Below are 24,440 nucleotides of genomic sequence, written 5' to 3'. Positions count from 1 at the left end.
GATATCGCAATCTTCAGCCAGACGTGGGAAGAACATCTGAACCAAGTAGCCGTTATTCTTGACCTGCTTCTTGCAGCAGGCCTAACCATTCGACCAGATAAATGCCAATTGGGGATGGGTGAAGTTCAGTACCTAGGGCATATTTCCCTAGGTGGAGCGTCACGGATCGTGCCGTCGTAGCGACCAAAGTGCTACTGTGAGACAGGACCTTAACAAACATAGGACAAGCTCTAGGGAGGTGGCAAACTGGACTGACCGCAAATCTGAACCTATCCAAACACACTAAAAGCAGCCGGTGAACGTGCCTGAAAATCCTAGACGTCTCGAGCCAGCCTGAGGAACTAACTACCCCTAGAGAGAGAGAAAGACCTCTCTTGCCTCCAGAGAAATAATCCCCAAAGATATAGAAGCCCCCAACAGATAATAACGGTGAGGTAAGAGGAAGGCACATACACAGATTGAAAGCAGATTCAGCAAATGAGGCCCACTAATACTAGATAGCAGAAAATAGTAAAGGGGTCTGTGCGGTCAGTAAAAAACCCTTACAAAATATCCACACTGAGATTTCAAGAACCCCCGCACCAACTAACGGTGTGGGAGGAGAAACTCAGTCCCCTAGAGCAACCAGCAAGCGAGGAAATCACATTTTAGCAAGCTGGACAAGTAACATGATAAATGCTGATGATCAAAAAATAAACAAACAAAAACTTAGCTTGTCTTGGAGAGACTGGGAGCAAGGTAGTCACCAGGAATCTGAAGAGCACTGAAAACATTGATAGCAGGCAAGGAACTGAGTATCCAGGTGAGCTAAATAGGAAACCAACCAAGGATAATGAACCAGCTGATGAAGCCAACCTGCAGAAAGACAACACTACACAGTACCGCTTGTGACCACTAGAGGGAGCCCAAAAATAGAGTTCACAACAGGACCCAACCATTGAATAGAAGGTGTGACCCCTACCCCCTTCATGGGCCGATCCCAGGAGCTCAGACAATCCATTCTTATTTTGAGATCAGATGTGAGTTGACTTTTGAAGGAGAAGGAGTGGGAATTCTTAGCTGAGGCAAGACCCCACGTACATCTGTGACTGCGGAAGCGAACGGGGCGAGACTTGAGCTGAGGACATATCTCGTCGTTCGAGGGATTGTTTTGTGATCACTTGAACTCGTGTGGACTATTGTTTTGTTAGCTGGCACAAGGATTATCGGGAGGTGCCCCCGAACCTGTTCCGTTGGACTAATTGTGGACTCTGTAGATCTACCTGCATGTGTTGTTCCAGCGTTCTTGATAATAAATCTGTGGAATCATCCCTTGGCCTGTTGTCCCTTCCTGCTCTGCCGTACACCCCGTCACATGCTCCCACACTGTTTCCTCATACATGCCCCCATTGCCCAGTACTGTTTCCTGATACATGCTCCCACTCCCCCATACTGTTTCCTCATACATGCCCCCATTCCCCATACTGTTTCCTCATACATGCCCCTCATTCCCCCATACTGTTTCCTCGTATATGCCCCCCATACTGTTTCCTCATACATGTCCCCATTGACCAGTGCTGTTGACTCATACATGCCCACATTCCCCCGTACTCTTTCCTCATACATTTCCCCATTCCCCCGTATTGTTTCCTCATACATGCCCACATTCCCTCGTACTGTTTCCTCATTCATGCCCCCATTCCCCCGTACTGTTTCCTCATACATGCCCTCATTCCCCCATATTGTTTCCTAATACATGCCCCCATTCCCTCCTACAGTTTCCTCATACATGCCCCCATTCCCCCATATTGTTTCCTCATACATGCCCCTTATTCCCCTGTACTGTTTCCCCACTTCCCCTTTGCTCTTCATTTTGTGTCCTCAAATCTTCCCCACACATTAAATCCCCCCATCCCCACTACAAATCTCCCCACACACAATAAATAACCCCATCCTCACTCAAATTCTCCACACATAATAAATCTCCCCATCCCCACTCCAATTGTCTCCCCCCGTGCACTTAATCTTTGATGTCTCCTGCTCCAATGGAGCACTTACCACCAGTGTTCGTCTCTGCAGCGCGAGTGAGTGACATCAGCAGCAACACATAAGGATTAATATCTAAGAAGAGCACCACATAAAGACTCCCCCATAGCCCCGCCCACATCACTACCCACAGCCCCGCCCACAGGCCGCCCAGAACCACCAGAAACTCATTAACTGAAGACTGCAAATAAAGATTAAACTACAACCACAAGACAGATTTCATCACCCAAGGTATCATTTTAATCAGTGTAATGGCGCCAAACTGACTGTAGGTGTCTGTAGATTACTGAGCCCAATCCTGCTGACAGGTTCACTTTAACCACTGTTTTGGTCGAAACGTTCATCAATAATAATCTAATCTCATCACTGCTGAGCTTCTAGAGATCAGCTGCAATCGGTGATGGAAAGCAAGAAAAGGCTTTCAATTTCTTTATGACGCCACTGCTGGGAATACAATTTTATCCAGATTCAATTGAAAAAACATATATTACTATTCACAACATGCATTACCTTGATTGTTCCTCCTGAATTAAATATAGCTAATGCTGTAGGTACTGGGCTTATTCTGTAGATCATGTTCTTTGTGGAATACCTGGCACAATTTTTGCGATGAGGTTCTCCTTCTTCAATGTAGACCAATGTTGGAGACGCAACTTCTAGTCTCCCATAGATGTAATTGTCAGACATCTCTAAAACTGGAAAATCTTTTCAAGCTTTTGCTCACCAAACTCTGTTTAGCTGATTACATTGGTAATTTATTAAAACTTTAATACACAAAATCTAATGCAAAAGACTCCAGCACAGTAGATATAAAGTTCATCTTGCTATAACTACAAATAGATTCATTCGTGTCCCCAAACATTAGTGTGTGAACTTTACCCCATGGCACTGGTACAGCTGCAGAACGGATAAGATAAAAAATTCCATTATCCCACGGGACACATCATGTTATAACACACCTTGGCCAGCATACATTTAGATAAAATGCATAATGTTATGTATATAAAAACAAGAACGTCCAAGCCAAGATTGTCTGACAAAGGTAAATGGCAATGGGCCAATCAGTTTATTGTAGGTTATTTGTGCTCTAGTAAAGATTAACACATGTAAGAAAAATAAGCCCAAGTGTATACATATAGGGACAGGAGCACAATCAGACCGGACTCTGAACAGTACTTCGCTATGGCTTTTATTGCCTACTTTTTGGCTAGAGCCGATGTGTTGGTATACTTTTCAATTTTCATTGCACTATTCATCTATTGGATAAATGGAATTAGGAAGAGCACAGCAAAGATGCCCCCTGGACCTATGCCTCTGCCGGTTATTGGAAACCTCAACCTGCTGGACCTGGAAAAGCCCCACGAATCTCTGATGCAGGTAGGATACTGTACTTACTGTATAGTCATGGAGGGTGCAACAGTATTCAGCTGGGGGCAAAGGAATTGGGGGTGGATAATGAATAAGACCGGTGTGAATGGATTCATGGTGGGCATTAAAGGTCTGGAGGTCGTATTCTTTGCTGCATTATACATAAGCCTTTGATGTGAAGGGTCACTGTGTAACTCTTCGTTTCCTCTGTGGTGACGAGGGAGAGAGAGTTAATATTTACTGCTAGATTTCCCTGGAATAATAGCTGATCCCTCCAATTACCGGCAGGTAGACACTTTATGATGAAACTATTGTTAAGGGACCATCTAATAAAATAGGGATTGTTCATTGTCAAGAACCTCTTGAAGAGCCGTAGACTTGTCATGTTACTGGAGATACGTTCAACCATGTTCTGCTATCATGGTTTTATGCCGTAATTTGCAAAGATAGTTTCTCGTTCGTTTATCAAAACAATAGGAGAATAAAAAATGGATTAATGACATTACCATAGCATTTAATATATGGCCAAATGTAAGGACACATTAGAAAGTAATAGAATCTATTATATCCGTACTCTGTTTTGCGTTCTCTCATGAACAAGAGCTGTGCACTCCTGGGTCACACACTGCACATTTCTCTGCCATGTTTGGGGTTATTCGTGAAGGTCTCATGACCCAGGCTCCCTCCATAAAGTGTCTTCAAAATATAAGAAAATGTATAAAAGTTATGATGCTCTTTAAATAGTTGATTATCAGGATCATTGTTTATAGTTATGACCCCAACTGAACGCTAAAGAAATTTGTCTAAACTCAGAGTCAATTAATGTGTTGATTTATCATATGCTATTAAAGGGATAGACGATGATGAGCGTGGGCGACATTCTTGAATGGTGTATCTAGTTTGCCAACCTCCACGGGCAGGTAGGGCTATTGAGAGGGCATTGTCTGACCTATCTCATCCTGTAGTTGACTTGACACAATAATGGATATTCAAACCACTTGGGTTATTATATTTGGATAATTTGGGAACGTCAATGGTATTTATTTACTTTTAATTGTGAAAAATAAAGGTTTTCTTATATTGCGGGAATTCTATATATTAGTCAAACCTTGCAGAGTAATGGGATTATTTGGGATATTTTCTCAAATGTGAAACGACTAACAATCACAGCCCAACTACTCAGTGGTTCCAAACATCTCTTAGAGCATGCCTTGCACTGTCTTACCTATGCAGGGTACAACTTCTTCCACAGACTCAGTGTTAGGAACCAGGATTCTCCCACTGCACGGGGTAGATCCCAAGCCTTGTGTGCCTCTGTGGTCTCCCATTCTGCTTTGGCAACAATGGGAGCTGCTCAGCAAAGACGTCGGTCTCAACGTCTTGCCCAGGCTCGTGCTGTTCGCTTGGTTACTGCGGGCTCTCCAGCCAAAGCTATAGTAACCAGCAATAGGCGGCAGTGAACAGGCATTCCAGAGGCTAAGTCCAGAAATCTCCCTACTGAGCATGCTCGTGAGGTGGCGACCTCTCATTGCTGGTCGGTCGTCAGCTGCTTGGGTGATATGGCATTTCCGGATTGGTCCACGAGCAAGGAAATGTCTGACTTGACTTGAACAGGAACCTATAAAAGGTTTCCTGGAGTGCATATCGGCACGCTAAGATCATCTATATCTTATGAGTGTGTGAACATAACGGTAGTGTGGACTTGTCTGTGTGTGCTCAGGGCAGGCATATAGCCTTTAGAATTCCGGCATCTCCAGAGAGGAGTTTGAGTGAATTCAGGGCAGGCGTATAGCCTTTAGAATTCTGGCACCTCCAAAGAGGAGCTCATGTGCATGCACACGCTGCGCTTGTGTCCACTACCTGTTCCTTTGCCCCTGTGAGGGTTGCGTTCTCCTGTGAAATTAACAGGGATCGTGTTTAGCACCATATCTGCTCTGTTACTATGTGTGATTGACACAGCTCTACTGCAGAGCATCTTTTCCATTACTGTGTGCGACTGACAAAGCCTGACACACGCTCACTGTGTGTTCTGCCATTATTCACATTAGCTGCAGTTTTCCATCTCTGCACGGTGAACCCCTGGTTGCGATCGCACTTCACCATTATTTATGTTTAGTGCGATCCACCAACCCTAACACTCACATGGTCCTTTTGCCCAATTCTCCTGGTGCAGGTCACCACTGCCTCAAGTCATAGAGGCTGTTTTAGGCTGTAGTACCGTTTAGCATTCAGGACAGGAATTGAGGCGCTAAGCTTGGTGGTTACACTTCAAAATTGAGGCAGAGAGCTTAGTGGTTGTGTAGTAATAGGAGTATTCTTTTTTACCCTAACATCAGATCACTTACAATCACAGGTAGAATACTCAGGGCTCAAGCAACTGTTTCAGCATGCTTTCCAATATCGTACTCATGCAGGGCGCAACTGCTTCTGGAGACACACATTGTGTCTTTTTATCAGGTCTCCTGGTGAAGGCCACAGTTTCTCACTGCTGGCTCAGGACTTAGAAGTCTTCCATTTCAGGCCACAGCTTACCTTCAGCCACAGTTTCTCAAACAGTCTCTAACTATAGTACCCATTAGCGTCCAGGCCATGGCTCCTCTCTTACTGTCTTGGGAGCAGTAGCTGTTTCAAGGCAGGCAGACTGATGTATTAAATTTCCCAAGGTCACCACAGGAGCTTCTAAGTCCATTTCCCATCTTAAAGGGAACCTGTCACCCCCAAAATCGATGGTGAGGTAAACTCACCGGCATCAGGGGCTTATCTACAGCATTCTGTAATGCTGTAGATAAACCCCCCAATGTTACCTGAAAGAGGAGAAAAAGAGCTTAGATTATACTCACCCAGGGGTGGTCCCGCTGCGGTCCAGTCAATTGGGTGTCTCAGGTCCGCTCCGGCGCCTCCTATCTTCATTCCATGACATCATCTTCTTGTCTTCACGCCGCGGCTCTGGCGCAGGCGTACTTTGTCTGCCCTGTTGAGGGCAGAGCAAAGTACTGCAGTGCGCAGGCGCCAGGCCTCTCTGACTTTTCTGGCACCTGCGCACTGCAGTACTTTGGTCTGCCCTCAACAGGGCAGACAAAGTATGCCTGCGCTGGAGCCGCGGCGTGAAGACCAGAAGAGGACATCATCGTAAGAAGTTGGGAGGCGCTGTACCGGACCTGAGACGCCCATCGTACCAGGACCGCCCCTGGGTGAGTATAATATAACCTCTTTTTCTCCTCTTTCAGGTAACATCGGTGGCTTATCTACAGCATTACAAAATGCTGTAGATAAGCCCCTGATGACGGTGAGCTTACCTCACCATCGATTTTGGGGGTGACAGGTTCCCTTTAAGGTCAGCACATTTCTTCAGTTAGCTTTCTTCAAACACTAGCTATTTCCAACTCTCTTCTGCCAGGCCTAATTCTTAAGCTAATCCCAACAGATCTTTACGCCTCTTGTTCCCTAACTTTAGTGCTAAGGCAAAATTCCTTGATTATATCACAATTTTTGCATATTTCTCCAGATTCATGGTCTCAACAGCAACTGTGACTTGTTGGAAGTTTATCTTAATTAGCTCTGTTTAAGTGACATTGTGGTTTGAAAATACATATTTTTTCTTTGCAGAAGTGCGAGTCAAATTAATGTTTTATAAAAATAAAGAATTATAATATTTTGCAGCTTTCTGAAAAGTATGGTGAAGTATTTACTTTGCATTTTGGACCGAAGAAAATGGTGATACTTTCTGGATATAGGATTATAATGGAAGCACTTGTTACGCGAGCTGAGGATTTTTCAGAACGGCCGATTACTCCAGTCTTCGATATCCTCTCTAATGGACATGGTATTTATAGAACTATAATATTGTGCTTTCTATGAATCATAAAATCCACAATGGTGACCTGTAAGAGTAGAAGAATACAATAGAGTCTAGTAAATATAGCTGATTCTGCTAATAAAAGATACACTAAAAACATCAACAAAGGTCATTTATGAGCAAAAATTATGAATTGAAGAACACTTTAATCATGGAAGCCGACTGTTAGAAGTTGTGTAATGACTGCAGAAAGTCGTAGCTGCTAGTGTTTATACTTCTGCATTCTTCTTATTCCTACTTTACTGTCATCATCATTCTACATCCTTTTTCTCATTTTCAACATTTTTCTAAGAATTTTGCACCAATTAATATACATTAAAATGAAGCTGCTAGTATTTATTGAACAAATCCAGGTGAACAAACAATGAACATTTTTTATTAGTCAAGGGTGAACATGAAAAAGAAAGACACGAAGGAAAAAGGGAAGGGAGGGAAGCGCTCAGGTTATTCCTGGGAAGTAACCCGCGGTCCTGGTTTTAACTTTTATCTACCTTCTCCTTTTTCTCTTTCTATTTCATCTCCTTCTACTTCTGTACACCATTCTTTTTCCGTTTCCTTTTGCTCATTCATCTTCCTCATGATGATTATGTTCAGTCTTCTTCCTTATTCATTTTGTTCTTTTCTTTAATTTAATTTTCCTTCTGTTTTTCTTTATCTAATTATTCATCTACTTCATGATTCTCTTCATTTTTATCTTATGTTCACCTCATCTACTTCCTGTCTTCTTTTCCATTTCCTGCACCATCATTATCATAACATCATCTTGACTATTCTGCCTTCACTTTTTTCATCACCATCTTTTTATTATCATCTTTTCTTCCTTTGTTTCTTCTTCATCATCCATCTTCTTCTTCTCCAACTTTCTTCTTCAGTTTTATCGTAATTTACTTCATTCTCTCTTTCTTACTTTTCCTGTTATTTTCTTATCTTTTTTCTTTTTTTGTCCTCCCTTTTCCATCTTTTCTGTAACCATCATATTTTTGTTTTCTGTTTCTTGTCTTCTTCTTTCCTCTTACTTTTGCGACATTTTCTTCTTTCTCATAATTAATTAAAGTATTATTGTGTATGACAACCTTGGTTGTCAGTTTACATGTATTTTCTTACCTGCGGGTGTTTTTTTATAAATTAAATTTTTAAGTCACAGAATTAAACTTCTTCAACTTTTAAAAGAAACCACTTGTTCGATTGTTTAGATTACTAAAGGCTATTTTCTATTCAGTATGATTAATTAATAACTGACAAAAGTTTTTCATTTTTAACTATACTTTTAGGTATAATACTTTCTAATGGGGAAACATGGAAATCCATGAGGAGGTTCACGCTATCAACACTTCGAGACTTTGGAATGGGGAAGAAAAGTGTGGAAGCCAGAATTCAAGATGAATTAATGCCCCTTATAGAAAGTTTTAGATCTCACAATGGTAAGATACATCATTCACATTTATCTCATAGCTTTCATATACTCTAACTTCTTATCTGTCGCGTTATACAACCCGGTTTACAGAATCCACGTTTCCAATCCCCAACACAGTTAAACTATAGCCTTATTCAGAGGGGTTTTGTAGACCCCCCATTCACATATAGTAGAGGGTACCCCACAGTGTGAAGTTTTTGCTCTATATTTGAATCATATTTTGCTGCACGTGGAAAACATCTGCAGCATCTAAACATATTAGAATTTTAATTGGCTGCAGATTTGCTTCAATTATCACTTGATTGTTTCAGTAATCCACTGTCATTACTGAAGGTAGTTTTGACCTGAGATTACAATATCTGGAGCATTTTTTATTCATGTTTTAACTTATTGTATATGTATATTTTTGTTATTTCAGGCAAACCATTCGATACTCATATGGTGATAAACAGTGCAGTTTCCAATGTAATCTGCTCTATTATCTTTGGTAAAAGGTTTGAGTATGATGACCCAACGTTTGAAAAATTAATCAAAATGTTAGATGAAAGTGCCAAACTGATCGGTACACCCAAAGTGATGGTAAGAAAACCTTCAGATGTTATATCTAACCTTTTTAGTGAATTCTCATAAGAATAATATCAGGTTCACCTTTAGGGCTAATTGTACTCCAATTATGAGCTCAGAAAAATAGACCCAAGCTCATCTTTTGGTTCTCACCACATACCCTCCAGTTGCTTCAATTATAAAATAAAAGTGTCCTACACAGTAGATGGTGATGTACAAACTTGGTTCTGTTCATGGTTCCTGTCACTGATCACTCCGTGCTGTCACTAATTTGTCACGTACCTGCTCTCAGCAAGTGACTGGGGTTGTGCCTGCAAAGGGTTGATCTATCTCCCCTCTCTCAGTCCAGCATTCAACCTCTGTCCTATGCTGTAATGGGAGCATAAATCACACACCGACTCAGGCCACACACCCGCTCATACACGCTGCCACTAGGGTTGAGTGAAACGGTGTCATGTCGGACGCTGTTCAGACCAGGTCGTCCGACAGACAGCGGTAATTCCGCTTTTGACCACTATTTACTCATTGGCGTCTGCTAGATTTTGTCTAGCTGTTCCGGGGTTAATTTACCTGATCCTCGGATAGGAAGCTGGGCCATTTCCATGGCCTTTAAATAGTTCTCCTGATCATTGGGCGTCGCCGATTATAGCTTATGTCTTGCGTTGTTATCTCGGTCTGGAGTGGAGAGCTGGTGGTTGGAGATTCGTTGCTGGTGGTGTATATTCCTTCATCTTATTTACTCCTTCCTATATTTGTGTTTATTTTGCCCTGCACATTTATAGTGTATTCCTGAGTGTCTGCGGCGTGGTGTATATTTTCCTTTATCCTTGTCTGTGCTAACTGTGGGTATTTAAGTATTACCTCTTCACTGGGTGGTGGGTGGAGGTTTCAGCCTAGGGCTGAGCTCAGGAGTTAGGGTGAGGTTCAAGGCCTGAACATGCACACCGTCAGTGTAAACTTCAGGTAGAGGGTCAGTCAGGATTTCCCTAGTCTTAGGGAAATTGCAGGGGCCCGGGTTATTAGCTCTCGCTCACCTAGTCTCTCCCTGACATTATAATCGGCCCAACAACAACAAAGAAAAAAAATAAATAAAGGGGTTTCTTTTTTTTGTTTTGTCCTGGATCCCATGACTTCCATAACCCGCCAGTTGGAGGCGCTGTCCCTACAGGTCACTGAGTTGAGGGGGGCAGTGCAGCAACAGGGACTAGCAGTGTCCAATGTGCAAGCTGGAGCGACAGGAAGAGTTACTGAGCCTAAATTTCCGTTGCCTGAAAAATTTGCTGGGGAACGCAGTAAATTTGTTTCTTTTCGTGAAGCTTGCAAACTATATTTCCGTATGCACCCAATATCTTCGGGTAATGAGGCTCAGCGTGTGGGCCTGGTGTTGCCATTGTTAAGTGGGGATCCCCAAGCATGGGCGTTTTCTTTGCCATCTGATTCTGCTGCATTTGTCTCTGTGGAGAGTTTTTTCTTCTCTTGGGAAAATCTACGATGGCTCTGGCAGAATCTAAGATATGCTCTATTCACCAGGGGGAGTGAGTTGCAGAGGATTACTGTTCTGAATTTTGTTGCTGGGCGATCAATACCCAATGGAATGATGCAGCATTGCGGAGTCAGTTTATACATGGGATTTCTGGAAGGGTTAAAAAAGCCCTTCTGATGTACGAGACTCCTACTTCTCTAGATTCCGCTATGAGTCTGGTTGTCCGCATTGATCGCCGTTTGCGTCAGGGGGAGCATGAGACACCACCTATGGGAGAGGGTTTAGGTTCACGTGAGGTGGCTGCAGGTGAGCCCATGGAGCCTATGCAAATCGCAAGGGTGTCACATGTCAAGCATCGAGCCCCTGAGCTCAGGAAGCAGGGAGCTTGTTTTTACTGTGGTAAAACTGGTCATTTTATTAACATCTGTCCTCTGCTGCCTAAGAAAAACGCAACAGAGGAAAACTTCTGAGCTCAGAGGGTGTGGAGGAGACCAGTCTGAGCTTATGTATATCCTCCATGGTGGTTTCTCAGTGCATGCTCCTGCTAAGGTTTTTGTTGCTGGCAGTGAGCTGCCAATTACTGTTTTTGTGGATAGTGGTTCAGCCACAAATCTCATTGATGAGGGGTTTGCGCGCACAGCAGGTTTTAGGATTGAAAAACTGTCTCATCCTATCCGCGTGGTCACCATCAATGCTGCTCCTCTCTCTCAGGGGGAGATTATTGAATTTGTGGCTGAGGTGAAACTCCACATTGGAGTTCTACATTCTGAGCGGGTTACATGTAAGGTGCTCAGGAATCTTCCTACTCAGGTGGTTTTGGGTTTTCCTTGGTTGTCTATGCACAACCCTGTAATTGACTGGAAAACTCAGGACATAATTCGGTGGAGCGAGTTCTGCCAGGAGAATTGCCTGGCCACAAGTGTGGCTGCGGTGACTTCAAGAGTTCCGGAGTCACTTCAGGATTTTGTGGATGTGTTCTCTGAGAAGGGTTGTTCAGAGTTGCCGCCACATCGTCCTTATGACTGTTCTATCAGGTTTAAACCAGGGGCCAAATTGCCTAAAGCAAGGATGTTTAACATCTCCGGTCCGGAGAGACAAGCGTTAAAAGATTACATTGCTGAAAGCTTGAGCAAAGGGCACATCAGGCCGTCATCCTCGCCGGTGGCAGCAGGGTTCTTCTTTGTGAAGAAGAACGATGGCGGATTACGCCCGTGTTTGGATTTCAGGGAGTTGAACCAGATTACGGTTCGTGATCCATACCCTATGCCTCTGATACCAGATTTGTTCAACCAGGTGGCAGGTGCTAAGTGGTTCACCAAGCTTGACCTCAGGGGGGCGTACAACCTCATAAGAGTCCGTCAAGGTGATGAGTGGAAGACGGCTTTTAATACCCCTGAGGGTCATTTTGAAAATTTGGTGATGCCGTTTGGGTTGACTAACGCACCTGCAGTGTTCCAACATTTCATCAATGATGTGTTCTCGCATGTTTGGGGAAATACGTTATTGTGTACCTAGATGACATTCTCATATATTCTTGCGACCGTGAGGCTCATTTAGATCATGTCAGGCAGGTGTTACAGCTTCTCAGAGAGAATAAGCTGTATGCTAAACTTGAGAAATGTGTATTTTCTGTTCAAGAGTTGCCTTTCTTGGGTTATATTGTGTCTGCTTCTGGTTTTAAAATGGACGCCGCTAAGGTGCAGGCGGTGCTGCATTGGGAACGTCCTGATAACCTGAAAGCACTTCAGTGGTTCCTTGGGTTTTCTAACTACTATAGGAAATTTATCAAGGATTTTTCCATCATTGCTAAACCGCTAACTGACATGACTAAAAAGGGTACCAATTTCTCTGTTTGGCCTAAGGCTGCTGTGCGTGCATTTGAATTTCTTAAAAACAGTTTTGTTTCAGCCCCCATTCTTGTGCAGCCAGACGTATCTAAACCATTTGGTGTGGAAGTCGATGCGTCTGAGGTTGGTGTGGGGGCGGTACTATCTCATGGCTCATCTTTGAGTGGTTTACGTCCGTGCGCCTATTTCTCCAAGAAACTGTCGTCCGCCGAACGTAACTACGATATCGGCAACAGGGAGTTTTTGGCAATTAAGTTGGCCTTTGAGGAATGGCGACACTTCCTGGAGAGGTCGGTCCATCAGGTAACTGTTATTACTGATCATAAGAATCTGCTGTATTTGGAGTCAGCCAAGCGTCTGTCCCCTAGGCAGGCTCGCTGGGCATTGTTTTTCACGGGTTTCAATTTTGTGGTCACTTACAGACCGGGGTCTAAAAACACTAAGGCAGATGCTCTGTCCAGGTGTTTTCCGGGGGGAGAACCTCGGGAGGATCCAGTACCCATCCTCAAAAAGGGTGTTGTGGTTTCGGCTCTCACTACCGAGGTTGAGGCTGAGATTGCCGAGGCTCAGGAGGAGGTACCATCTGAGCTTCCCGTCAACAAATCTTTTGTTCCGCTTCATCTCCGCCTAAAGGTTTTGGCGGAGCATCATGATGCCGTCCTGGCTGGTCACCCAGGGGTTAGAGGTACGTCGGTTTTGGTGGCCCAAGATCCGATAGGACGTGGTCTCATACGTGTCAGCTTGTACCACGTGCACTAGGGCTAAGACGCCCCGCTCCCGTCCTGTTGGCACACTACTTCCTCTTGAGGTACCTAGTAAGCCATGGATGGAAATCTCCATGGATTTCATCACTGATTTGCCCTCATCAGCTGGAAACACGGTCATCTTGGTGATTGTTGATAGTTTTTCTAAAATGTCGCACTTTGTGTCTTTGCCTGCGTTGCCTAACGCTAAGACTCTGGCTCAGGTATTTGTGCAGGAGGTGGTCAGACTTCATGGGGTTCCGTCTGACATCGTGTCTGATAGGGGGTCTCAGTTTGTGGCAAAAGTTTGGAGAGCGTTTTGCTCACGGCTGGGAATCAAGTTTTCTCATTCTTCGGTGTTTCATCCTCAGTCAAATGGTCAGTCTGAGCATATGAACCAAAATTTGGAACAGTACTTACGCTGCTTTGTCTCTGATAACCAGGAGGAGTGGTCTACCTTTCTTCCTTTGGCTGAGTTTGCCATCAATAATCACCGCCAGGAGTCGTCTGGGGAGTCTCCTTTTTTTGTGTTTACGGACTACGTCCTCAATTTTGTACCTTGAGTCAGAGGGGCTCTTCCGGTGTTCCGGAGGAGGACCAGTTAGGAACACAATTGTCATCAGTCTGGAGGAGAGTTAAACAGCGCCTGTTGAGTGTGGGTGCTAGGTACAAACGTGTGGCTGACAGTAGGCATGTGCCAGGTCCGGACCTGAGCGTGGATGACTGGGTGTGGTTATCCACAAAAAACATAAGACTCAAGATACCGTCCCTTAAATTGGGTCCACGGTTTATAGGTCCATTTAGGGTCACCGCCGTCATTAACCCAGTTGCGTACCGATTGGAGCTCCCTACGGTGTATAAGATACACAACGTGTTCCACAGGTCTCTTCTAAAGAAGGTGGTGGGTTCTGTGGACGCGGCGCCTATGCCACCTCCAGTCTTGGTGGATGGTAATTTGGAGTTTGAAGTCTCCAAGGTGGTTGACTCTCGTGTAGTGCGTCGCAAATTTACAGTACTTGGTACACTGGCGTGGTTATGGGCCTGAGGAGAGGTCCTGGGTACCAGCCTCGGATGTTTATGCTGACCAGCTGGTCAGGTTGTTTCACCGTCGTCATCCGGACAAGCCGGGTCCTATAAGCCGTGAGGGCCCTGGGGTCGCTCGTAGAAGGCGGGGTACTGTCATGTCGGACGCTGTTCAGACCAGGTCGTCCGACAGACAGCGGTAATTCCGCTTTTGACCACTATTTACTCATTGGCGTCTGCTAGATTTTGTCTAGCTGTTCCGGGGTTAATTTACCTGATCCTCGGATAGGAAGCTGGGCCATTTCCATGGCTTTTAAATAGTTCTCCTGATCATTGGGCGTCGCCGATTATAGCTTTTGTCTTGCGTTGTTATCTCGGTCTGGAGTGGAGAGCTGGTGGTTGGAGATTCGTTGCTGGTGGTGTATATTCCTTCATCTTATTTACTCCTTCCTATATTTGTGTTTATTTTGCCCTGCACATTTATAGTGTATTCCTGAGTGTCTGCGGCGTGGTGTATATTTTCCTTTATCCTTGTCTGTGCTAACTGTGGGTATTTAAGTATTACCTCTTCACTGGGTGGTGGGTGGAGGTTTCAGCCTAGGGCTGAGCTCAGGAGTTAGGGTGAGGTTCGAGGCCTGAACATGCACACCGTCAGTGTAAACTTCAGGTAGAGGGTCAGTCAGGATTTCCCTAGTCTTAGGGAAATTGCAGGGGCCCGGGTTATTAGCTCTCGCTCACCTAGTCTCTCCATGACTAACGGATCGGACAATTTCAAAAGTCGCCGACTTTTGGCAAAGTCGGGTTTCGTGAAACCCGACCCGATTCCACTGTGGGATCGGCCATGAGGTCGGCGATCTGCGCGCCAAAGTCGCTTTTTCGTATGATGCTTTAAGCGCCATTTCTCAGCCAATAAAGGTGCACTGTTATGACCCCAATGGCAGAGGGTCTCAGAAATATTTACTAAGTCTGCAAACACAAAAACCAGCTCATAGGGCAGTGGTAACTGGGCTGACCATATATCTAATCCTAGCACCACAAATAACAGCAGCCGGGGAACGTGCCTACGTTGATTCTAGACGTCTCGCGCCAGCCGGAGAACTAACTAACCCTAGAAGGGAAAAGAAAGACCTTTCTTGCCTCCAGAGAAAAGACCCCAAAAGTTGGATACAAGCCCCCAACAAATAATAACGGTGAGGTAAGAGGAAAAGACAAACGTAAGAATGAGCTAGGTATTTAGCAAAGAGAGGCCCACTAGCTAATAGCAGAATATAGTAAGATAACTTATATGGTCGGCAAAAACCCTATCAAAAATATCCACGCTGGAAATTCAAGAACCCCTGAACCGTCAAACGGCCCGGGGGGAGAACACCAGCCCCCTAGAGCTTCCAGCAAGGTCAGGAATCACATTTAGTACAAGCTGGACAAAAATGAGAGCAAGCAAATAACCCAAAAAACAAAGAAGCAGGACTTAGCTTAATTTAGCACGAACCGGGACCAGCAGATAGGAGCAAACAGAAAGGATCTGATTACAACGATGCCAGGCACTGGACTAAGGATCCAGGAAGTTTATATAGCAACACCCCTGGACTAACGGCCCAGGTGGGTGCAAACTGAGGGAAGAAACTCCCAGAGTAATATCACTAGTAACCACAAGAGGGAGCCAAAAAGTCTAATTCACAACAGTGCACGCAGAGTGTGGGCAGCATGATGACATAGGTCTCGGTCCCCACCATCTTAGAGAAGGGCATGGCAGTGATTGGTTTGCTTTCTGCGGTGTCACAGGGGCTATAAAGGGGCTTGCACGCCGACCGCCATCTTACTTCTGCCGATCGTAGCATAGGGAGAGGTTGCTGTAGCTTCGTCAGAAGAAGGGATATAGTTAGGGAGGAAAGATTAACCCCCAAACCGCTTGTGCTGTAGCGATTTCCACTGTCCAACACCACCTTTTCTTTGCAGGGACAGTGGAGGCTAGATTTCTGTGCATCAGCTCTGTAGCTTATAAGGCTCCCTGATAGCTGCATTGCTGTTTGTACGCCGCTGTGCAAACCAACTGCTTTTTTAAAAGCAAAAATCCTGTTGCTCTTTCCTTTCTGCACAGTTATCTTGTTTATTTGTCCACACTTTTGTGTGCAGCAGTCCTGTTTATTGCTGGCTGCCATACTTTTCCTGAGATCATTGTAGGGAGATTGTTATTGTAGTACAGTCCCTTTTTTTTACATATCTGCCAGCCACTTTCTGCCACTGAAACTGTGTAGTGTAATACAGTGGGCCAGATTTTTTCTGCAGTTTCCCACACATAAAAAGGGAGATTTATATTGCCACTAAGTGCATCTGCGTCAGTCCTGTTTGTGGCATATCTGCCAGCCACTTTCTGCCACTCAAACTGTGTAGTGTAATACAGTGGGCCTGATTTTTTCTGCTGTCTCCCACACATAAAAAGGGAGATTTATACTGCCATTAAGTGCATCTGCGTCTGTTCTGTTTGGCGTATATCTGCCAGTCACTTTCTGCCACTTATACTGTGTAGTGTAATACAGTGGGCCTGAATTTTGCAGCATTCTCCCACACATATAGAAAGGGAGATTTAAATTCACAACAAGTTTACATACACCTTCTACCTTGTTTTACAGTACCATATAACGGTTGTTAGTTTGGTTACATTTTCCCAAGAATGAGGAAGTCTGGTGGAAGAGGTCGTGGCCATGGTCGGTCATTGCCAGCTGGTAATGATGGTGGTGGTGGAGCATCTGGTGGTAGTGGGAAAAGCAAAATAGCACCTAAGGCTCGAGTTGTTGAGCCAGCGTCATCGTCTGGCTACACAAGGCCTCGAAGGCTCCCTTTTCTGGGAGTAGGAAAAACGCTTTTAAAGCCGGAGCAGCAGGAAAAGGTTTTGGCTTTCCTTGCTGACTCAGCCTCTAGCTCTTTCGCCTCCTTTTCCGAAAGTTCCAAATTTGAAAGCAGCGAGTCGTCAGTGGATGCTCATGGTCAGGAACAAGTCGCTTCCTTGTGTCCTTCACCCAAAGCAAAAGTGAAGGATGCGGCAGGCAACACTACAGTTTACTCCATGGAGCTCTTTACACATACCGTGCCAGGGTTAGAAAGGGAAATAGTTCACAGCCCATTACAAGATGAATCGGACATGGAGTGCACAGATGCACAGCCACAGCTAGATTATTATGCTATTCCATTGACTCAGATCACAACATTGCCCTCGCAGTGTACTGAGCCAGAATCTGTCCCTGATGAGACTATGGTGCCCTGTCCCGAACGCTATAGCACCTTACACGGTGACACAGAGGAAGGTGCACAGGACATTGAAGAGGAGGTGATAGATGACCCAGTTGTTGACCCCAATTGGCAGCCATTGGGGGAACAGGGTGCCGCTGGCAGTAGCTCTGAAGCGGAGGAGGATGAGCCGTAGCAGGCATCAACATCGCAACAGCTTTCATCTGGCAGGCCCGCATCAGGCCCAAAACGTGTGTCAAAAACCACAACAGGTGTAGGACAGCGTCGCAATCCGGTGACAGTAGCATGCCGTGCAAAGCCTAAAAAGGTATTCCATAGTAGGAAAAGTGCAGTGTGGCAATTTTTTAACCAAGATCAGAATGATCAGTCCAAAGTTATATGTAAGAAATGCTCCAAGACCTTTAGCAGAGGGAAGAATCTACAAAGTTTAAATAAAACGTGCATGCGTAGACATCTAACCAGCAGGCACTTGGAAGCATGGACTAACTACCAAACTTCCCGAACCTTTGATGCACCTGCTCATATTGAAGTTAGTCAGCAATGCAACATTGCTTCCCTCACTGGAAGCCCACCGGTTATGACACCACCAGTAACAAATGTGGAGGTATTGTCGCAAGGCCAAAGCAGTCAGGGAATCACAAGGCTCTTGGTTGGAAACCCTGTAAGTAGGCCCACTTCAAGAATACCATCACCAAGCCTCTCTCAATCTGCCATGTCCACCACCACCCCCGCTAGTTCCACCATATGCATCTCTCCAGTCCAGCTCAGCCTACAAGAGACTCTTGATAGGAAAATAAAGTACTCTTCCTCTCATCCACATACACAGGGTTTGAACGGCTACATTGCTCGACTAATTTTGTTAGAGATGATGCCCTACCGGTTGGTTGAAAGCGAAGCTTTCAAAGCCCTGATGGCCTACGCAGTACCACGCTATGACCTACCCAGTCGACACTTCTTTGTGAGAAAAGCTATCCCAGCACTCCACCAACGTGTCAAAGAACGCATTGTCTATGCACTGAGGCAATCGGTCAGTAGAAAGGCGCACCTCACAACTGATGCATGGACCAGTAGGCATGGCCAGGGACGTTACGTGTCCATCACAGCACACTGGGTTAATATGGTGGATGCAGGGTCCACAGGGGACAGCCATAGTGGCACAGTTCTGCCTAGCCCACGGTCTAGGAAATAGTTGGCTGTAGGCGTTTGCACCTCCTTCTCCTCCTCCTTCTCCAGAAGCGAAAGCTCGTCCACAGAGCTCAGTCGCACGAACACTCCATCCGCAGCTGCCAGTGTTGCACCCATGGTGTCCCATTATGGAACAGCTAGTGGTAAGCATCAGCAGGCTGTGCTGCAAATGAAGTGTTTGGGCGACAACAGACACACTGCGGAAGTACTGGCTGAGTACTTGCAGCAATAAACTCAGTCATGGCTGGGCAGTGTACATCTTGAGGCAGGCAATGTAGTCAGTGATAACGGAAGGAATTTTATGGCTGCCATAGCCCTTTCTGAAATGAAACACATACCTTGCCTGGCTCACACCTTGAACCTTGTGGTGCAGTGCTTCCTCAAGAATTACCCTGATTTACCAGCCCTGCTCCTGAAGGTGCGCAGACTTTGCTCGCACATCCGCCGTTTGCCCGTACACTCCAGCCGTATGCTTAACCATCAGCAATCGCTGAATCTTCTCCAGCACCGCCTAATAATAGATGTTGCAACAAGGTTGCTGTCATGTATTTGTGGGAGGATACACATACACGGGCAGGCACTTGGATGGCAGACATGGAGTTGTCTGGTGTGCAGTGGTCGAAGCTCCAAGACCTCTGTCAAGTCCTTCAGTGTTTTGAGGAATGCACACAGCTGGTCAGTGCGGACGACGCCATCATAAGCATGAGCATCCCACTAATGCGTCTGCTGATGCAAAGTTTGACGCACATCAAGGAGCAGGCGTCTGCGGCCGAGGAGGAGGGAAGCCTTGATGACAGTCAGCCATTGTCTGGACAGGGAAGTCTCCGGGACGAGGTCGCGGATGAAGAGGTGGAGGAGGAGGATGATGGGGCTGAATATTTATGGAGGAGGATTCTTCTCAGGGGGCAATAGAAATTGGTGGCATTGCAAGGTCAGGTAGAGGGTTTTTGCGGGCCACAAGTGAGGTAGATTTTCAAGAAAGTGCTCCTCAACCCAGCACAAGCAGTGAATTGACACCTGGAACTTTGGCCCACATGGCAGAGTATGCCTTGTGTATCCTAAAACGGGACCCCCGCATTATCAAAATGATGACCGATGACGATTACTGGTTGGCCTGCCTCCTGGATCCACGATATAAAGGAAAATTACAAAATATCATGCCACATGAGAACCTTGAGCAAATATTGGTTACCAAACAAGCAACTCTTGTAGACCGTTTGGTTCAGGCATTCCCAGCACACAGCGGCGCTGATGGTTCTCACACGAGCTGTAGGGGGCAACATGGCAGAGGTGCTAGAGGTGCACAAAGCCGAAGTGGCATTTGACAGAGGGGATTTCTCACCAGGTTGTGGAGTGATTTCGCAATGACCGCAGATACGACAGGTACTGCTGCATCTATTCAAAGTGACAGGAGACAGCATTTGTCCAGTATGGTTACCAACTATTTTTCCGCCATTATCGATGTTCTCCCTCACAGGTCATTCCCTTTTGATTACTGGGCATCTAAACTAGACACCTGGCCCGAATTGGCAGAATATGCATTACAGGAGCTCGCTTGCCTAGCTGCTAGTGTACTCTCAGAAAGAGTCTTCAGTGCTGCTGGTTCAATGCTGACCAAAAAAAGGACACATCTGGCTCCCCGAAATGTTGATGATCTAACCTTGATTAAAATGAACCAATCATGGATTTCAAATTATTTTGCCCCACCTTCCCCTGCTGACACGTAGCTTGCCAGAAAAATTTCTTGTTTTTGGCCTCCTCTTACTGACTGCTCCGATTCCGCCATTTGCAGGTGCCGAATGTCCACCATAGGCCATTTGTATACTTCCCTAAATGATCTGACTCCCCCCACAGGGCAGTGGGTAACAACGTGGCACAAGCACTCTTGGGCCACGGCACTGGCACAGGGTCCCTCATAGTACAATGAAGTGTCTCTGACGGTGGTGGTGCACAACCAACGTCAGACACACCGTCGTAATATGAGGGGCCCTGTGCCAGTACCGCCGCCCACGAGAGAGTGTTCCCCCACAGCTCAAACTGTGCTCTACCACTTGCAAAACTTACCTCTCCCTGCCCCACCACTGTGTAGTCTGTGCTGTTAAATCCTTAAATGGCACTGCCATAACAAATTTGTTGCAATGATAGATGATAGTAAAAATATACAGGGGCCCTGGCCTCCATTTAGACCCCTTAATACTTTGCGCCAACTACCCCTGTCTGCAACTCTGCAGAGGAGCCCACCCCTGTACCTCGCTATGCCACCAGTTTATTTATGACCAATTCCTTGGCTGACATTTAGCCCACTTTAGTATTTTGGCCTACTAACTGTGTCAGCCACTTCTAACAGTTGACCTCCGCTGAACAAAGCTATGCCACCTCTGTACTCCTGTTACCAATTGTGAACTGCATGTAGCCTACTTACTTATTTGTGCCTAGTAACTGTGTCAGCCTCTCATAACAGTTGTCCTCCCACGCTGAAACATGCTAGGCCACCTGGTTAGTCCTGCTAGCAGTTTTGAATATGCATTCAGCCACCTTTTTTTATGTTAGGCCTCTGTCTGTCTGTCTGTCGGCGCCACACATTACAACTGTCCCCCCCCTGAAAAAAGCTAGGCCGCCTGCTTTGTCCTGCTAGCAGTTTTGACCTGCATTTAGCCATCTTTTTTCGGTTAGGCCTCTGTCTGTCTGTCTGTCTGAGCCACTTATTACAGTAGTCCTCCGCTGAACCCAGCTATGCTGCCTGTGTACTCCTGTTACCAATTTGGAACTGCATTCAGCCAACTGTTTTATTTTAGGACTACTCAGTCTGTCTGAGCCACTTATTACAGTTTTCCTCCTCCTTCCCTGAACCAAGCTATGCCGCCTGTGTACTCCTCTTACCAATCTAGAACAGCATTTAGCCTACTTATTTATTTTGACCTAGTAACTGTGTCAGACTCTCACAACAGTTGTCCTCCACCGCTGAACCCAGCAAGGCCGCCTGTGTACTCCTCTCACCAATTGTGAACTGTATATAGCCTTCTTTTTTATTTTACGCCTACTCAGTGTGTCAGAGCCACTAATTACACTTGTCCTCCTCTGCTGAACCACGCTATGCCGACTGTGTACTCCTATTACAAATTTTGAACTGCAATTAGCCACCTTTTTTAATTGTAGGCCTATTCTGTCTGTCTGAGCCACTTATTACAGTTGTCCTCCGCTGATCAAAGCTATGCCGCCTGTGTACTCCACTAACCAATTTTTAACTGCATTTTGCCTACTTTCTTATTTATGCCTACTAACTGTGTCTGCCTCCCATTACAGTTGTCCTCCACTCAACAAAGCTGAGCCTCAGTTTTCATCCGATATCAGATATTAAACTGCATTTGGCCTACTTGTTTGGTTGGGCCCTACTAACGGTGTCTGCTGCTCCTTGGTGTTCTCTGTTATGACCCCAGTGGACAGGGTCTCAGAGGAACGTGTAAGTCTGCAAGATACAAAAATCCAGCTCATAGGGCTGTGGTAACTGGGTTGACCAAATAGCTACTCCTAACGCCAACACCAGAAGTAGCCGGGGATCATGCCTACGGTGATCGCTAGATGACTCGCGCCAGCCGGAGAATCTAACTACCCCTAGGAGAAGAAAACAAAGACCTCTCTTGCCTCCAGAGAAAGGGACCCCAAAGCAAGATACAAGCCCCCCACAAATAATAACGGTGAGGTAAGAGGAAATGACAAACACAGAAATGAACCAGGTTCAGCAAAGAGAGGCCAGCTTACTAATAGCAGAATATAGCAAGATAACTTATCTGGTCAACAAAAACCCTATAAAAATCCACGCTGGAGATTCAAGAACCCCCGAACCGTCTAACGGTCCGGGGGGAGAACACCAGCCCCCTAGAGCTTCCAGCAAAGGTCAGGATACAGATAGGAACAAGCTGGACAAAAATACCAAACAAAACAAAAGCAAAAAGCAAAGAAGCAGACTTAGCTTGAAAAACAGGAACCAGGATCAGAGGACAAGAGCACAACAGATTAGCTCTGATTTCAACGATGCCAGGCATTGAACTGAAGGTCCAGGGAGCTTATATAGCAACGCCCCTGAACTAACGGCCCAGGTGAGGATATAGGAAAAGACAGACGCTCCAGAGTCAAATCACTAATGACCACTAGAGGGAGCAAAAAGCAAAATCACAACAGTACCCCCCCCTTAGTGAGGGGTCACCGAACCCTCACCACGACCACCAGGGCGATCAGGATGAGCGGCGTGAGAGGCACGAACTAAATCGGCCGCATGAACATCAGAGGCGACCACCCAGGAATTATCTTCCTGACCATAGCCCTTCCACTTGACCAGGTACTGAAGCCTCCACCTGGAGAGACGAGAATCCAAGATCTTCTCCACCATGTACTCCAACTCGCCCTCAACCAACACCGGAGCAGGAGGCTCAGCAGAAGGAACCACAGGCACAACGTACCGCCGCAACAAGGACCTATGAAACACGTTGTGGATAGCAAACGACACAGGAATATCCAGGCGAAAGGACACAGGATTAAGAATTTCCAATATCTTGAAAGGACCAATAAAACGAGGTTTAAATTTGGGAGAGGAAACCTTCATAGGAACAAAGCGGGAAGAAAGCCACACCAAATCCCCAACACGTAGTCGGGGACCCACACCGCGGCGGCGGTTGGCAAAGCGCTGAGCCCTCTCCTGTGACAACTTCAAGTTGTCCACCACAAGATTCCAGATCCGCTGCAACCTATCCACCACAGAATCCACCCCAGGGCAGTCAGAAGGTTCCACATGACCCGAAGAAAAACGAGGGTGGAAACCAGAGTTGCAGAAAAACGGCGAAACCAAGGTGGCGGAACTAGCCCGATTATTAAGGGCAAACTCAGCTAACGGCAAGAAGGTCACCCAATCGTCCTGATCAGCAGAGACAAAACACCTCAAATAAGCCTCCAAAGTCTGATTAGTTCGCTCCGTCTGTCCATTAGTCTGAGGATGGAAAGCAGACGAAAACGACAAGTCAATGCCCATCCTACTACAAAAGGATCGCCAGAATCTGGAAACGAACTGGGATCCTCTGTCTGACACAATATTCTCAGGGATGCCGTGCAAACGAACCACGTTCTGGAAAAACACAGGAACCAGATCGGAAGAGGAAGGCAGTTTAGGCAAAGGAACCAAATGGACCATCTTGGAGAAGCGATCACATATCACCCAGATAACAGACATGCCCTGAGACACCGGAAGATCAGAAATGAAATCCATGGAGATATGTGTCCAAGGTCTCTTAGGGACAGGCAAGGGCAAGAGCAACCCGCTGGCACGAGAACAGCAAGGCTTAGCTCGAGCACAAGTCCCACAGGACTGTACAAATGACCGCACATCCCTAGACAAGGAAGGCCACCAAAAGGATCTGGCCACCAGATCTCTGGTGCCAAAAATTCCTGGGTGACCTGCCAACACCGAGGAATGAACCTCGGAAATGACTCTGCTGGTCCACTTATCAGGCACAAACAGTCTGTCAGGTGGACAAGAATCAGGCCTATCAGCCTGAAATCTCTGCAACACACGTCGCAGATCTGGAGAAATAGCTGACAAGATAATACCATCCTTAAGAATACCAACAGGTTCAGCGACTCCAGGAGCATCAGGCACAAAGCTCCTGGAAAGAGCATCGACCTTCACATTCTTTGA

The 24,440-nt window shown here is 45.9% G+C and overlaps 1 protein-coding gene across 2 annotated transcripts in view; it reads left to right on the top strand.

The window, feature by feature from the left end:
- The first annotated feature begins 3,146 nt into the window (after positions 1-3,146).
- The window catches only part of LOC143785754 (cytochrome P450 2K1-like), a 52,603-nt gene continuing 31,309 nt past the window's right edge, over positions 3,147-24,440 (top strand). The window contains exons 1-4 of one of the 2 annotated variants that reach the window (XM_077274847.1): positions 3,147-3,402; positions 7,054-7,216; positions 8,521-8,670; positions 9,082-9,242. In XM_077274847.1, the coding sequence (XP_077130962.1) occupies positions 3,208-3,402; positions 7,054-7,216; positions 8,521-8,670; positions 9,082-9,242 (669 nt within the window). In that variant the 5' untranslated portion in view covers positions 3,147-3,207. The remainder of the gene's footprint in view (positions 3,403-7,053; positions 7,217-8,520; positions 8,671-9,081; positions 9,243-24,440) is intronic. The other variant, XM_077274846.1, reaches the window with a different exon arrangement.

Source organism: Ranitomeya variabilis, chromosome 7, assembly GCF_051348905.1.
Source record: "Ranitomeya variabilis isolate aRanVar5 chromosome 7, aRanVar5.hap1, whole genome shotgun sequence".
Lineage (NCBI taxonomy): Eukaryota > Metazoa > Chordata > Amphibia > Anura > Dendrobatidae > Ranitomeya > Ranitomeya variabilis.
This window is presented reverse-complemented; position numbering and strand designations above follow the sequence as displayed.